The 15,188-nt window shown below is 43.4% G+C and overlaps 1 protein-coding gene across 1 annotated transcript; it reads left to right on the top strand.

The window, feature by feature from the left end:
- The first annotated feature begins 1,699 nt into the window (after window positions 1-1,699).
- hdc (histidine decarboxylase) lies at window positions 1,700-14,908 on the top strand. The gene is made up of 12 exons (XM_053678204.1): window positions 1,700-1,765; window positions 4,235-4,407; window positions 6,807-6,920; window positions 7,179-7,301; window positions 7,479-7,667; window positions 7,811-7,954; window positions 8,321-8,387; window positions 8,539-8,701; window positions 9,505-9,592; window positions 9,701-9,799; window positions 10,728-10,829; window positions 13,288-14,908. Exons 1-12 carry the CDS (start codon window positions 1,738-1,740, stop codon window positions 13,933-13,935), a joined length of 1,938 nt encoding a protein of 645 aa, XP_053534179.1. The 5' UTR covers window positions 1,700-1,737; the 3' UTR covers window positions 13,936-14,908.
- The last annotated feature ends 280 nt before the right edge of the window (window positions 14,909-15,188 follow it).

Raw genomic sequence — 15,188 nt, forward strand, 5'->3', positions numbered from 1 at the left:
TTTTTTTTCGATTTTTATCACAACATAACTCCCATAGTTTCAGTCGGATTACTCCAGAGTTTTTATGACTTTATTATTATTCTAAAATGTGTGGGAAAATAATAAAATTAAAGAATGAGTGTGTCTAACCTTTTGACTGGTCGTGTATATATATATATATATATCCCTGATATTTAACCCAAAAAACTCAACATTACAGCACAGTTTGCAGAAGCGACTTGTTTTTACTGCAAATGCAGCAGTGAAATCGCTGTCGGGGAACGAAACTGATTAGGAAAATCACAGTACTGTGGAAATACATCCTGATCAGGAGGTCAGCGTGATAAAGCGGCATGATAGCAAACTAGCTAGCGCGATAAACTAGCAGGCTAGCAGACAGAGTGCAACAAAGTCTCATAAATAGATGAAAGTAATGTTAAAGGTCTTGAGAAAAGTGCAGTGGTTTTTGCTTCTGTTCATAAAAACAGCTTCATCCGCCATCTTGTCTGAAGACATCGCAGACAATCACCTAGCAACGCTATCTGTATTTCCATCGCGTAAGACGCACGGACACCGAGACTCAATAAAGTATCTCAAACTCACGTCAGGTTCATTTTTAAAGCGCGGTCCATGTTCAGATCACCGATCGGAATGATATTTTCAATCTTTTGACCTTTAATGAAGTGCTCATCATGTCCAAGTTTGTTTATCAGATCAGGTCTGAACGCAGCTAGCTAGTCCGCCGTGTGACGCAACAGCTACCTTGTTAACGAGCACTGGTTAGGAAGTAAAGAATGCTGCCTGTCGGGTTATGTTATACAATTTTGCTCAGTGTAACCATGGCAACGGCTTCTGGTGTTTGAGGAACACAAACACGACCGTTAAAGAAAGAACAGCGATCTGACGCAGCCCCAGCGGCATTGTGGGTAACGCTCACGTATGACCTTTAGTTTGCGTTTGGGGAAAATTTCAGCAGATTTTCACACACACACACAGCTGTACATATGTGTGTTGTTCCAATGTTCCCACAGTGTGTGTACACCTCGTACAGCGCAGTGTGTATCATCAAACACTTATTATTCTTCTTCTGTTTAAACAAGAAACCTCATCATCCTCATCAAACAGGTGGAACACAGAATAAACCCAGCTACACGTCACCAACAGGCTTTTTGTGTGTGTGTGTGTGTGATTGTGTGTGTGTGAGTGCATGTGTGTTTGTATGTGCACGCGTGAGTGTGTGTGTTTGTGAGTGTGTGTGTGTTTGTGTGTGAGTGTGTGTGTGCGCGCGTGTGCATGTGTGTATGAGTGTGTGTGTGAGTGTGTGTGTGTGTGTGTGTGTGGTCTGGGGTCACTATATAATGTTCTCACACACATCCAGCGATTCATACAGACACAGAAAGGGCGAGGGATTATGCAGGCGGAGGAATACACACGCAGAGGTAACACACACACAAACACACACACACACACAGCTATACATGTGTGTTGTTCCATTGTCTTCCTGCACATGTGATATGTTCCCACAGTGTGTGTACACCTCGTACAGCGCAGTGTGTATCATCAAACACTATTATTCTTCTGTTTAAACAAGAAACCTCATCATCCTCATCAAACAGGTGGAACACAGAATAAACCCAGCTACACGTCACCAACAGGCTTTTTTTTTGTGTGTGTGTGTGTGTGTGTGGTCTGGGGTCACTATATAATGTTCTCACACAAATCCAGCAATTCATACAGACACAGAAAGGGCGAGGGATTATGCAGGCGGAGGAATACACACGCAGAGGTAACACACACACAAACACACACACACACTCACACACACGCACACACACACTCACACGCACACACAGTACTCTATATAATATCACTTTATATCTTTTACAATGATTCAAACTGTAAACATAAAAACATCAAATATTTATTTTCAGTTTATAATATTACACTTTCTCGGTGGTTTATTTGATGATGTGATGCATTAAAATGTTTAGTTTATTTTTTTCTCATCATCTAAAAAAACGTTTATTTAAACAAATTTCCTGTTTATTCCGAATTAATCCTGAAAGAATAATTTCACTATTTTAAAATAACTATAAAAATGTGTATGGTTGTATATCTATAATAAATATAACAGTTATTTTAATTAATACATTTAATATATTAACTTACAAAATTGTTATAAAAGTAATTTGATAGCAATAATATTATTATCGTTACTACTCCTACTACTAATAATAATATAGATTTAGACTTTAATTCCGTTCTAAGCATGTTTCTGTGATGTTTTACATTTAAAATAATTTGCAAATGTGAAATTCTTAGTATTTATAAAGACAATTAATAATAAAAATAAAGATAATTATAATAATAATATAATCATCATAACATATTTGATCTTTTTGTTTATTTTATATCGTATTTTTAAATAATTGTCTTAAAACATTTTTGTACTTAAAATATATGAATAGCTGATAAACTATTAATGAATCTTTTGTCAGTATTTTATTTTAATAACTGTTCAAAACTGTTTGTATTTTTTTAAGTAATTACAGTAATGTGGTAAAGTTGTTCTAATTAGATTGAAATTCTAAACTAATTACTAATAAGAGCAAATGTATTTTTTGTTTTTAATATAATTTAAAAGCGATTTTTAAAAAATTCTATCCCTAAAATGATGTTAACTTAAATATAAATTATCGCTAAAATAATTATAATAAAGTGTTTTTGCCTTTCAAGTAAATCACCTTTAAATATAATTGAGATGAAAGTAATATTATATCTTAAAATGATCTGTTACGTTCTGCTGCAATCGCCGCGGTGTTACTGTGTGTGTGTGTGTGTGTGTGTGTGTGTGTGTGTGTGTGTGTGTGTGTGTGTATCATTTGAAAATCTGAAAATCGTTGTCCATTTGCAGTGAAATTGGTCTTTGGCGCCCCCACAGGTGGAAATAACGTATACATACAGCTAATATATAAACACAGAACAATATACATATAAATTCAGTTCTAAATTCAGCGATTGTTCAAAAAACAGTTGACAAAGGGATAAATGATCTCTTTACAATATTTTTGGGTGCTGTGGGTACCCTATAGCGCCTTCCCGGAGGCGATTTTTCGAATTCGTAACAAAGCGGATGTGAAGGATGATTTGAGATCACGTGACGTTGTACCTCAGGACACTCAACAAGATCAGTATATTATATACCAGTTCAAGAACATCTTCAGAGATGTTTAGAAGACAGATTTCTTCTAAATATAACTCTCTGTTAAAAGTCTTTGATCCAGACCAAAAGGCTGCCATTTTTATCCATGTCCATTTTATCCATTATCCATGTTAGCATGACGCTGTAATAAGACATGGGTCTTAATAAACTCGGTAAATAAAACTGGGCAGGTGCAGGCGCTCGGTGCAGGCGCTCGGTGCAGGCGCTCGGTGCAGGCGCTCGGTGCAGGCGCTCGGTGCAGGCGCTCGGTGCAGGCGCTCGGTGCAGGCGCTCGGTGCAGGCGCTCGGTGACCATTCACTCATGTTGAAGTTGCCTCCTCAGTACCCCTTTGTTCTCTAAAGGCAAACTGATGTCTGTCTAGCGGTCCTGGAGGGAGTGGGAGATGTTTAAGTATGACCCTTTCCACACATTTACCCAGAATGCAAGAGACAATTGGCCTGATTTTAGGTTTAGTTTAGTGTTGATGATCCAGGAATTTTTGCTACTGGTATTGTTATAGCTAACTTCCTTGAATAGAGCACAACATTTCTATTCAGTACATATTGAAACAATCTTCTCAGAACAATCTTCACCTGGTGCATACAGATGTTAAGGACCGTTCTTCTCACTAGACCTGATCTTCGCAAGACCTTGGCTGCATCCTGGCCCTCTGTCAGAGTTACAGGGTCCCGATACTTATATAAACATTATTCATGGACACATTATGGTCATTTGTGTGAAATCTTCTATAAAACTGGTTCAGTTCTGTTGCAGAGAGGATTCTGTTAAACTGTTGTTTATTCACATCTCTGCCCATCATAATATTGAAACTATTCCAGATGTTCTTTACATCACCAACACTGAAAAACCGTCTTATTCACGCACTTACAGGTGTGTGTGAGTGTGTGTGTGTGTGTGTGTGTGTGTGTGTGTGTGTGAGTGTGTGTGTGTGTGTGTGTGTGATGACTAAAGACATGCACGATGCTAATCTAGAGAGACTGGTGTGTGTGTGTGTGTGTGTGTGTGTGTGTGTGTGTGTGTGTGTGTGGTAGGGAAGGAGATGGTGGATTATATCTGTCAGTACCTGACGGAGATCAGACAGAGGCGTGTCCTCCCGGATGTTCAACCCGGCTTCATGAAGTCTCAGCTTCCTGATAAAGCTCCTCATGAGCCGGAGCCGTGGGACGCCATCATGCAGGACGTGGAGAACATCATCATGCCCGGGGTCAGTGCACTCATCACTCACTCACTCACCCCTCATTCACTCAGTCATCCCTCACTCACTCATTCATCACTCACCCTTCACTCACTCATCCCTCACCCCTCACTCATCACTCACTCAGTCATCCCTCACTCACTCATTCATCACTCGCCCTTTACTCACTCATCCCCCACCCCTCACCCCTCACTCATCACTCACTCAGTCATCCCTCACTCACTCACTCATCACTCACTCACCCCTCACTCATCACTCATCCCTCACTCACTCATCACTCTCTCACCCCTCACTCATCACTCACTCACCCCTCACTCACTCATCACTCTCTCACCCCTCACTCATCACTCATCACTCTCTCACCCCTCACTCATCACTCAGTCATCCCTCACTCACTCATCACTCACTCACCTGTCACTCATCACTCACTCACCCCTCACTCATCACTCACTCACCCCTCACTCACTCATCACTCTCTCACCCCTCACTCATCACTCAGTCATCCCTCACTCACTCACTCATCCCTCATCCCTCACTTATCACTCACTCACTCATCATTCACTCAGTCATCCCTCACTCACTCACTCATCACTCACTCACTCATCACTCACTCACCCCTCACTCATCACTCATCACTCACTCACCCCTCACTCACTCACTCATCCCTCACTCACTCATCACTCACTCACTCATCACTCATTCACCCCTCACTCATCACTCATCACTCACTCACCCCTCACTCACTCACTCATCCCTCACTCACTCATCCCTCACTCACTCATCCCTCACTCACTCACTCATCACTCACTCACTCATCACTCACTCACCCCTCACTCATCACTCATCACTCACTCACCCCTCACTCACTCACTCATCCCTCACTCACTCATCACTCACTCACTCATCACTCATTCACTCAGTCATCCCTCACTCACTCATCCCTCACTCACTCACTCATCCCTCACTCATCACACACTCACTCAATCACTCGCTCACTCATCCCTCACTCACTCACCCCTCACTCATCACTCACTCACTCAGTCATCCCTCACTCACCCCTCACTCACTCACTCATCCCTCACTCAATCACTCATCACTCACTCACTCATCACTCACTCACTCATCCCTCACTCACTCACCCCTCACTCACTCACCCCTCACTCAGTCATCCCTCACTCACTCACTCACTCATCCCTCACTCATCACTCACTCACTCAGTCATCCCTCACTCACCCCTCACTCACTCACTCACTCATCACTCATCCCTCACTCACCCCTCACTCACTCTCTCACCCCTCACTCATCACTCAGTCATCCCTCACTCACTCACTCATCTCTCATCCCTCACTCATCATTCACTCAGTCATCCCTCACTCATCACTCATCACTCACTCACCCCTCACTCACTCATCACTCATCACTCACTCACCCCTCACTCATCACTCATCCCTCCCTCACTCACTCATCCCTCACTCACTCACTCATCACTCACTCACTCATCACTCACTCAGTCATCCCTCACTCACTCACTCATCACTCATCCCTCACCCCTCACTCATCACTCATCCCTCACTCACTCATCACTCTCTCACCCCTCACTCATCACTCACTCACTCATCCCTCACTCACTCATTCATCACTCACACTTCACTCACTCATCCCTCACCCCTCACTCATCACTCACTCACTCAGTCATCCCTCACTCACTCACTCACTCACTCATCACTCACTCACTCACTCATCCCTCACTCACTCAGTCATCCCTCACTCATCACACACTCACTCAATCACTCGCTCAGTCATCCATCACTCACTCACCCCCACTCACTCATTCACTCATCACTCACCCCTCACTCACTCACTAATCCCTCACTCACTCACCCCTCACTCAGTCATCCCTCACTCACCCCTCACTCACTCATCCCTCACTCACTCACCCCTCACTCATCACTCACTCACTCATCCCTCACTCACTCACCCCTCACTCAGTCATCCCTCACTCACCCCTCACTCACTCACTCATTACTCACTCATCACTCACTCTCTCACTCATCACTCACTCATCTCTCACTTACTCATCACTCACTCACTCATCCCTTACTCACCCCTCACTCATCACTCACTCATCCCTCACTCACCCATCCCTCACTCACTCACTCATCCCTCTCACCCCTCACTCACTCACTCACTCACCCCTCACTCATCACTCACTCATCCCTCTCACCCCTCACTCACTCACTCATTACTCACTCACCCATCCCTCACTCACTCACCCCTCCATACACTCTCAGTCAACTGATTCACTCTCCATTTTCTCCGTTCAGCAAGATGTTCACAGGTGTGTGTGTGTGTCTGTGTGTGTGTGTGTGTGTGTGTGTGTGTGTGTGTGTGTGTGTGTGTGTGTGTAGGTTGTTCATTGGCAGAGTCCCCACATGCATGCATATTTTCCTGCTCTGACCTCATGGCCATCACTGCTGGGAGACATGCTGGCCGACGCCATCAACTGCCTTGGCTTCACCTGGGTAACACACACACACACCTGTACACACACACACACACACACACACACACACACACACACACACACACACACACACAGACACACACACACACACACACACACACACACACAGGTGTGTCTCACTACACCTGTACACACATCCTGGTCTAATAACTATCTCTGAATCTCTCCTGTGTACTGACTTATGAATCAAAGAAATTTAGAATGTATGTGTGTGTGTGTGTGTGTGTGTGTGTGTGTGTGTGTGTGTGTGTTATAGGCATCGAGTCCTGCTTGTACAGAGTTGGAGATGTGTGTGATGGACTGGCTGTGTAAAGCGCTGGGGTTGCCAGATCATTTCCTGCACCATCATCCAGAGAGCCGTGGAGGGGGAATACTGCAGGTACACACACACACACACACACACATACACACACACACACACACACACACACACACACACACACACACACACACACACACTAATCACAATAAACACCAGTGTTGAGTAGTTTATCAGTGTTAAGTGTACTGTGTGTGTGTGTGTGTGTGTGTGTGTGTGTGTGTGTGTGTGTGTTAGAGTACAGTGAGTGAGTGCACACTGGTTGCCCTGCTTGCTTCCCGTAAAGACAAAATCCTGCAGATGAAGAGCAGAAACTCGCCCACAGACACACACACAGACACACACACCGATGCCTTCATTGACACACACACCGACACGGACGAGTCCACGCTGAACTCCACACTCATCGCCTACGCCTCAGACCAGGTACTCACACCACACACTCCAAATCATCCTCATTAATATGCACATAACTGAAGGATAAAATCACTTCAAATAAGTCTGTGTGTGTGTGTGTGTGTGTGTGTGTGTGTGTGTGTGTGTGTGTGTGTGTGTGTGTGTGTGTGAAGGCTCACTCCTCAGTGGAGAAGGCCGGGTTGATCTCTCTGGTGAAGATCAGGTTTCTGGAGACAGATGAAAAGTTTTCGCTGCGTGGAGAAACCCTGCAGAGAGCCATTCAAGAGGATAGGAGGCGGGGCTTAGTGCCTGTCATGGTAACTGCATAGCTCAACGCTGACAAACTCCCCAAAAAATAAAACGTGTATTACATAGTGTATGTGTAGGTAGCTAACTAGCATTGTGTAAATGACACATAGTGGTGCTAACTAGTTAACATCATACACATTGCACAGCACACTGAAAGCTCACAGCTAGCTAACTCACACAAACACATGGTAGCTAGCATAAAATACACATACTACAGCGTACTCCTGGCTAGCTAGCATAACTTATATTACACAGTGTATGACTAGCTACGTAACATTATGTACATTATACAGTGCTGGCTAGTTAAGTGAAGTAATATAGTGTGTGTGTGTGTGTGTGTGTGTGTGTGTGTGTGTGTGTGTGTGTGTGTGTAGCTGTGTGCTACGCTAGGCTCTACAGGTGTGTGTTCCTTTGACTGTCTGGAGGAGCTAGGACCCATCTGTAAGTTTAGCCATATTACTGTGCGTGTGTGTGCACGTGTGTGTGCTACTATGTTCTCTGATTTGTTACCTATATATTTATGTTAAATTAAACTCCAAATTGCCAACACAGTGTGTGTGTGTGTGTGTGTGTGTGTGTGTGTGTGTGTCAGGTGCTCGTGAAGGTCTGTGGCTTCATGTTGATGCAGCGTACGCAGGCTCCGCCTTCCTCTGTCCTGAATTACGTAACTTCCTGTCTGGGATGGAATACGCAGACTCGTTCGTCTTCAACCCGTCTAAATGGATGATGGTGCACTTCGACTGCACAGCATTCTGGTGAGAGAGGGAACGGATTAGCATTAGCACCCCCTACTGGTGCAGTCTAATTTAGTGTTTGTCCCATTAGTGTTGCCATAGTTCAGTAAGCACCTTCTTGCTTACTATAATGCTAATTTCCACTAGCCTTCCTATGGGATATTCAGTGTTATGTTAGCACAAAGCTAAAAACATCTTTTTCTAAAACAGACATTTCTGATTATTTATTTAAATATCTGATTATTTCTGGTGACCATGAGCAACTGAGAATCCTGAGAATCACTACACAACTGCTCTCTCTCTCACACACACACACACACACACACACACACACACACACACACACACACACACATCTCACTGCACACCTGTACAAACACCTGAGGATCACTACACTCCTGCACAGCTATATACACACCCATACAGATACTCTTGAAGCTCATTACACACTTGTATGCATGTTTAAAATTCACCACACCTGCACACACACACCTGATAAATCAATACACACCTGCACACACACACCTGATAAATCACTACACACCTGCACACACACACCTGATAAAACAATACACACCTGCACACACACCTGATAAATCACTACACACCTGCACACACACACCTGATAAAACAATACACACCTGTACACACACACCTGATAAATCACTACACACCTGCACACACACCTGATAAATCAATACACACCTGTACACACACCTGAAGCACAAAATACACCTGAATACACACCTTACATCACAAACACACTAACACACTCATACATTAGTGTTTATGTCGTTTAACTGTGTGTGTGTTTGTTCTTGTAGGGTGAAAGATAAGCTTAAACTCCAGCAGACGTTCAGTGTTGATCCTCTTTACCTGAGACATGACAACTCCGGAGCTACAGACTTTATGGTACACGCACACACACACACACATACACGGACACACACATTTTCATATTAAATACATTATGATTCCAAACACTATTCCATCTCTCTCTCTCTCTCTCCCTCTTTCCAGCACTGGCAGATTCCTCTGAGTCGCCGTTTCCGCTCATTAAAGTTGTGGTTTGTTCTTCGCTCCTTTGGCCTGAAGAACCTTCAGGCTCACATTCGACACGTAAGATGTTCATCATCATCATCATCATCATCATCATCATCATCATCATCACTTTTACCCAATTAGTTTTGGGATAAGACAGTGAAATAACGTATAAAATATTTAGCCAATTGGATCAAATGTAACGCAGTTCAGTATGTGTCCAGCAGGTGGTGCACATTTTCTAATCGGTGCCATCTTCTGGAGCTTGAAATCTGACAAAAGTATTTCAATATAAATTTAGGATATTTTATATTTTTATATACATGTCACAGTAAATATTTTTTCTGTAGTGTATTCAGTACAGTTGATCTTTTATCTAGTGTTTTGTTTCTTTGTTCTGGAAAAGCGAGGGGTAAGATAAAAACACATCATTCCAAATTACACCTTATGGTTTTGATATATAATAAAATAAATCATACATACATTTAATTTTATGTAGATTTTATGTAAATTAGGTCAAAGCCGAAGCATGCAATGCTTTCAGAGTGGTCAAACAAACTAATTTTAAAAATATTCTCAAATACCTAGTTTCCAACAATGATGTTAAACACTCGATGCCCAGCATAACAATGTATGTAATAATCTCGCTAGTTAAGCTATGTTAAGATTAGCTTGCTGGCAATCATTAGCAGCTAACATACTAAATTAACTACTTAATAAGAGTAGTAGAAGACATTAACTTTAGTTTAGTGGTTACGGTTCCAGGAACGCGGAGTTAAGCCACTCTGAAAGCGTCTACTCTTCCCTGGGAACTATTTCATTTACTGTGACGTATATAATACAAATATCCCAAATTCATATTCCAATACTTCCAATGCTCCATGGCATCTTACACACTTATACACAATTGCACACTTAATAACACATTACTCCGTTAGTGTTTTGTTGTGTTCAGTGTAGTGTTATTGTGGTGTTGTGTTATTTTGGTGTTGTTTTCTCCGTGTAGGGGATCGAAATGGCCAAACTGTTCGAGTCTCTGGTGAGGAGCGACTCAAACTTCCACATTCCAGCAGAGAGACACCTGGGACTGGTCGTGTTTAGCATGACTGTGAGTACACAATGTTACACAACACATCAAACAACAACGCAACAAAACCCCCATTTAAACGTAGTAGAAACACTCACAGCGCAATAATAATAATAATAACAATAATAAACACAATAAAACACTAACTGGAGACATTTCTGCAGTTTTACTGTCATTGTGTGGAATTCAGTATTTGAGGAGTTGAGTTTGTTCACCTCGTAATCTCACAATCAGTCTATAAACTCAGTCTTTGACCTCTGTGCATGTTTGTGTGTGTGCGCGCTTACGTGCATGTGTGGGTGTGTGTGTGTGCGTATATGCGTGTGTGTGTGTGTGTGTGTGTGCGCGTTTGTGCGTATGTGCATGTGTGGGTGTGTGGATGTGTGTGGGTGTGGGTGTGTGTGTGTGTGTATGTGCGTGTGTGTGTGTGTTGTTTAATCTGACACACAGGCTAATGATTTTTTAAGTTCAAAGGAGAGAAAAGTAGGAACTTCTAAAGCGTTTTACAGCACGTTCAGAAATTTATTAAAGAATCATATGTCATACTTTTTATCCATTTATAGTTGCATTTAACGTTCGTGAAACGAGTGAGTTCCTGTTCTCACTTAGGTTATAGCAGCTATAAACACTCATTCCCTCACCATCCCCCTCTCTATTCTCTCTCTCTTTATTCCCTCTCATTACATTCTCTCTTTTTATTCTCTCTCTCTCTCTATTCTCTCTCTCTCTTTATTCTCTCTCTTCATGTGAATAAGATAATAATCACAGTGTGTGTGTGAGTGTGAAACAGTAGAGGAGTGTAAACTCTGTGATGAAGATGTGGAAAATGTAAAGTTACAGATTTCCCTCTGACTGTTACACAGCGCTGACACTGGAGACTCCTTCCTCACACCTTACAGAAACACCTCCTTACAGATGAACGATATTATAAATGACAATGACAGTTTATGTGGAGCGTGCGCTGTACACGTCCCTGCGAACGAGCCGTTACTATAGAAACCATAACGTATCATAACGAGTGCATTAATATTAATATAAACCTGCACTACTGTCAGAGCCGCTGCTACAGAGAACTCATCACCACCTGACGACCAATCACAGTCCAGAACTCAGCAGCGCTGTGGGATACTGGTTTATAGAGCAGTTACAGAACCAGGAGAGGTGATGTTCACGACTCCAAATATTCTGAGATAACATTTCACAATATGATACAATTTGTGGAAATTAGCCATTAGGAGTTAATTCTCAGAGTAAATACAGTGTAATTCAGTCATTCTGAGTCTTTTCTTAATAATTCACCAACACATCTGAGGTAAAAATTCATCTTCCTGATGTTTCTGTTTTATCTCTAACATCACTGTGTGTATACACTGTCCATATCAAACACTTACGGGATAAGTACTGGCTACTGCTTGATGCTAAGTTCAATTCGTATAAACTTATTCTTGCAGACTTTTTATAGGTATTTTACCAACACATCTGAGGTAAATGTTGATGTTCCTGATGTTTCTGTGTCATTTCTGCTATCGCTGTGTCTTTAAATTGTCCATATATCAAAGATTTATGGGATTAATACTAGCTAGAAGCCCATGTTAAGTGCGATTAAAGTGTAATTTTAGTCATAGAGACTTTTTTTTGGTCATTTACCAACACATCTGAGGTAAATGTTGACGTTCAGAATGGCTCTGTCTCATTTCCACTCATTGTCTTTACAGCTATGTGGTAGATAGCAGAATTATTAGCCTCAAGCCTCTGGTATATTTCGTTTTTTACGCGCACACTAGCATATGTGCACAGTCGTATGCATAGCCTTTCAAAGTAAACTCCATTTCACATGTACGCATACACAGGCAGTCGATGCATGTGCATTAGACAACTTGCACTTCCCCTCCTGGCCTACAAGAGTCAGTACAGAGCAGTAAAGCAAGTCTTTTGGTGCGAAGGACGACAACGAAGAAGAATCACAACAACATGAAGAACAATGCTTGGGCAATCTCTCGCCACGATTAGCACCCGTGAACAAATCCTACAGTTTAAGGCTAGAATTATACAAATGCGAGTACTTTCGAACCTGCACTCGTTTCCATCTCTTCCATTGTTTCTTCGATTACCTTGAGAATCCACAGCCCTGGGTCACTGCTGCCATCTTCTGGAACAACTAAATAGTGCAAAAGAATTAAATGAACAATTTAGAAAAATCGGGCCGCGCTGTTCCTAGCGTGCGCGTAAAAAGTGAAGCATAGTTTCTGCTTCAGTCATTAGCTCGTGTGTCCATTTTCTGAATTGCCCAGCAACAGTGTATTCAAAGTGTATTATGTGTTTACCGTCCCATTTTAAAAGCACAAACTGTTGCATGATAAAATTTGCCCACTAGAGGGCGCTTAACAAAAGTTGTAATGGATCATTGGTGAAACATGCACGAATGCATGTTTATTGTGTGTGTGTGTGTGTGTGTGTGTGTGTGTGTGTGTGTGTGTAGGGAGGAAATGCTCTTACGCAGGAGCTCTTACGCAGAATAACGCACTCCGGCAGCATGTTTCTGATTCCGGCTGCCGTCGGCTCCAAACTGATCATCCGCTTTACCGTGACGTCACAGTTCACACGCCCTGAAGACATCCACCGTGACTGGAGCATCATCCAGCGCACAGCCAATGAGATCCTGCAGCCAGGTCGCTGGCCCCGCCCCCACGCGCTCTCACTGGATGGCGAGAACGAAGAGGAAACTCTATGGCAGGAACAGGAAGTGGAGACGCAGCATGAGCCATCCATGATCGACAAGCATCTGGTACGTCAGAATCAGAGGCGTGCCATTCGCTCAATGAGCTGCAGTGCAGAGCTCCCGCCAACCAGGCCTGACCACGCCCACATTCTGAAGGAGGCCCCGCCCCTCGGAGTGTTGGCAAAGATTCCAGAGAGCCCTGAGGGGCGGAGAACGGCGCAGAAGCGTCTGATGAAGTTCCACAGTGTGCCGAGTATACCGCAGGTTTGGGCTCAGTGCGCCATTCAGCAGCTATACTGGCCTTTCAGCAAGGCTAACTGCTTCAACTGCTTCACACACTCACACTCACACACACACTCGCACACACACTCACACACACACTCACCCGGCCCACTGCCCACCAAATAACACACACTCACACTCCACTCACACACACACACACTCACCCGGCCCACTGCCCACCAAATAACACACACTCACACTCCACTCACACACACACACTCACCTGGCCCACTGCCCACCAAATAACACACACACATTCACACTCCCTCACACTCACACTCACACACACACACACACACACACACTCACCCGGCCCACTGCCCATTGCCCACCAAATAACACACACACATTCACACTCCCTCACACTCACACACACACACACACACACACACACACACTCACCCGGCCCACTGCCCATTGCCCACCAAATAACACACACACATTCACACTCCCTCACACTCACACACACACTCGCACACGGCACACCAAATAACACACACACATACACACTCACACACTCACACGGCACACCAAATAACACACACACATACACACTCTCACATACACACACACCTAGCCCACTTCCCACCAAATAACACACACACACACACACACACACACACTCACCCAGTCCACTGCCCACCAAATAACACACACACATTCACACTCTCTCACACACACTCATCCAGCCCACTGCCCACCAAATAACACACACACATTCACACTCTCTCACACACACTCATCCAGCCCACTGCCCACCAAATAACACACACATACACACTCACACACACACACGGCCCACCAAATAACACACACACTTGTACACTCTCACACACACACACACACACCCGGCCCACTGCCCACCAAATAACACACACACACACCTTTTTCCTAACTACACTTCTTTAATATATTTCCATTTGTACCAGTTGCACCAACAGGGCTTCTGCCTTGTCAGCTACATCACCTGTACTTTTATCAAGAGGCAGGTAAAGTAACATCGCTGACTGTTGGCATGGCAACCATTTAAAAAACCGTGTGTGTTTTTTTTACACAGTGTGTGATCTGTTGTATTTGCACTGAGCAAGTGTGTAGATGGGAGACGAGTATTTTTATTTCCATACTGTCCACGCTGACCCCTTCAGAGGTGCCAAGAAATAATGCCGATGTTTCCACCTCTGCTTTTTGTCATGATGAAGATGATGATGTGCTTCGTCGTAAGCGCTCTTCGTGCTCAGTGTATTCGTTTGGTTGGTGTAATACGGATAAAATTACTTTTAAAAGATCAGTCAAATCATTTAGCATTAAAGACTGCCTTTGTTCTGACCTGTAGGTGCAGCTGGACATTTCCTCACCAGGACATTAGTCCCCATAACATC

The sequence above is a fragment of the Ictalurus punctatus genome, chromosome 4, assembly GCF_001660625.3.
Source record: "Ictalurus punctatus breed USDA103 chromosome 4, Coco_2.0, whole genome shotgun sequence".
Classification (NCBI taxonomy): domain Eukaryota; kingdom Metazoa; phylum Chordata; class Actinopteri; order Siluriformes; family Ictaluridae; genus Ictalurus; species Ictalurus punctatus.

Bases quoted from the DNA above. Each gene is read 5' to 3' on its own strand.
- hdc (XM_053678204.1), top strand. From the start codon at position 1,738: ATGCAGGCGGAGGAATACACACGCAGAG. The intron at 1,766-4,234 runs GTAACACACACA...TGTGTGTGGTAG, and splicing joins GGAGGAATACACACGCAGAG to GGAAGGAGATGGTGGATTAT. The intron at 9,593-9,700 runs GTACACGCACAC...CCCTCTTTCCAG, and splicing joins CCGGAGCTACAGACTTTATG to CACTGGCAGATTCCTCTGAG.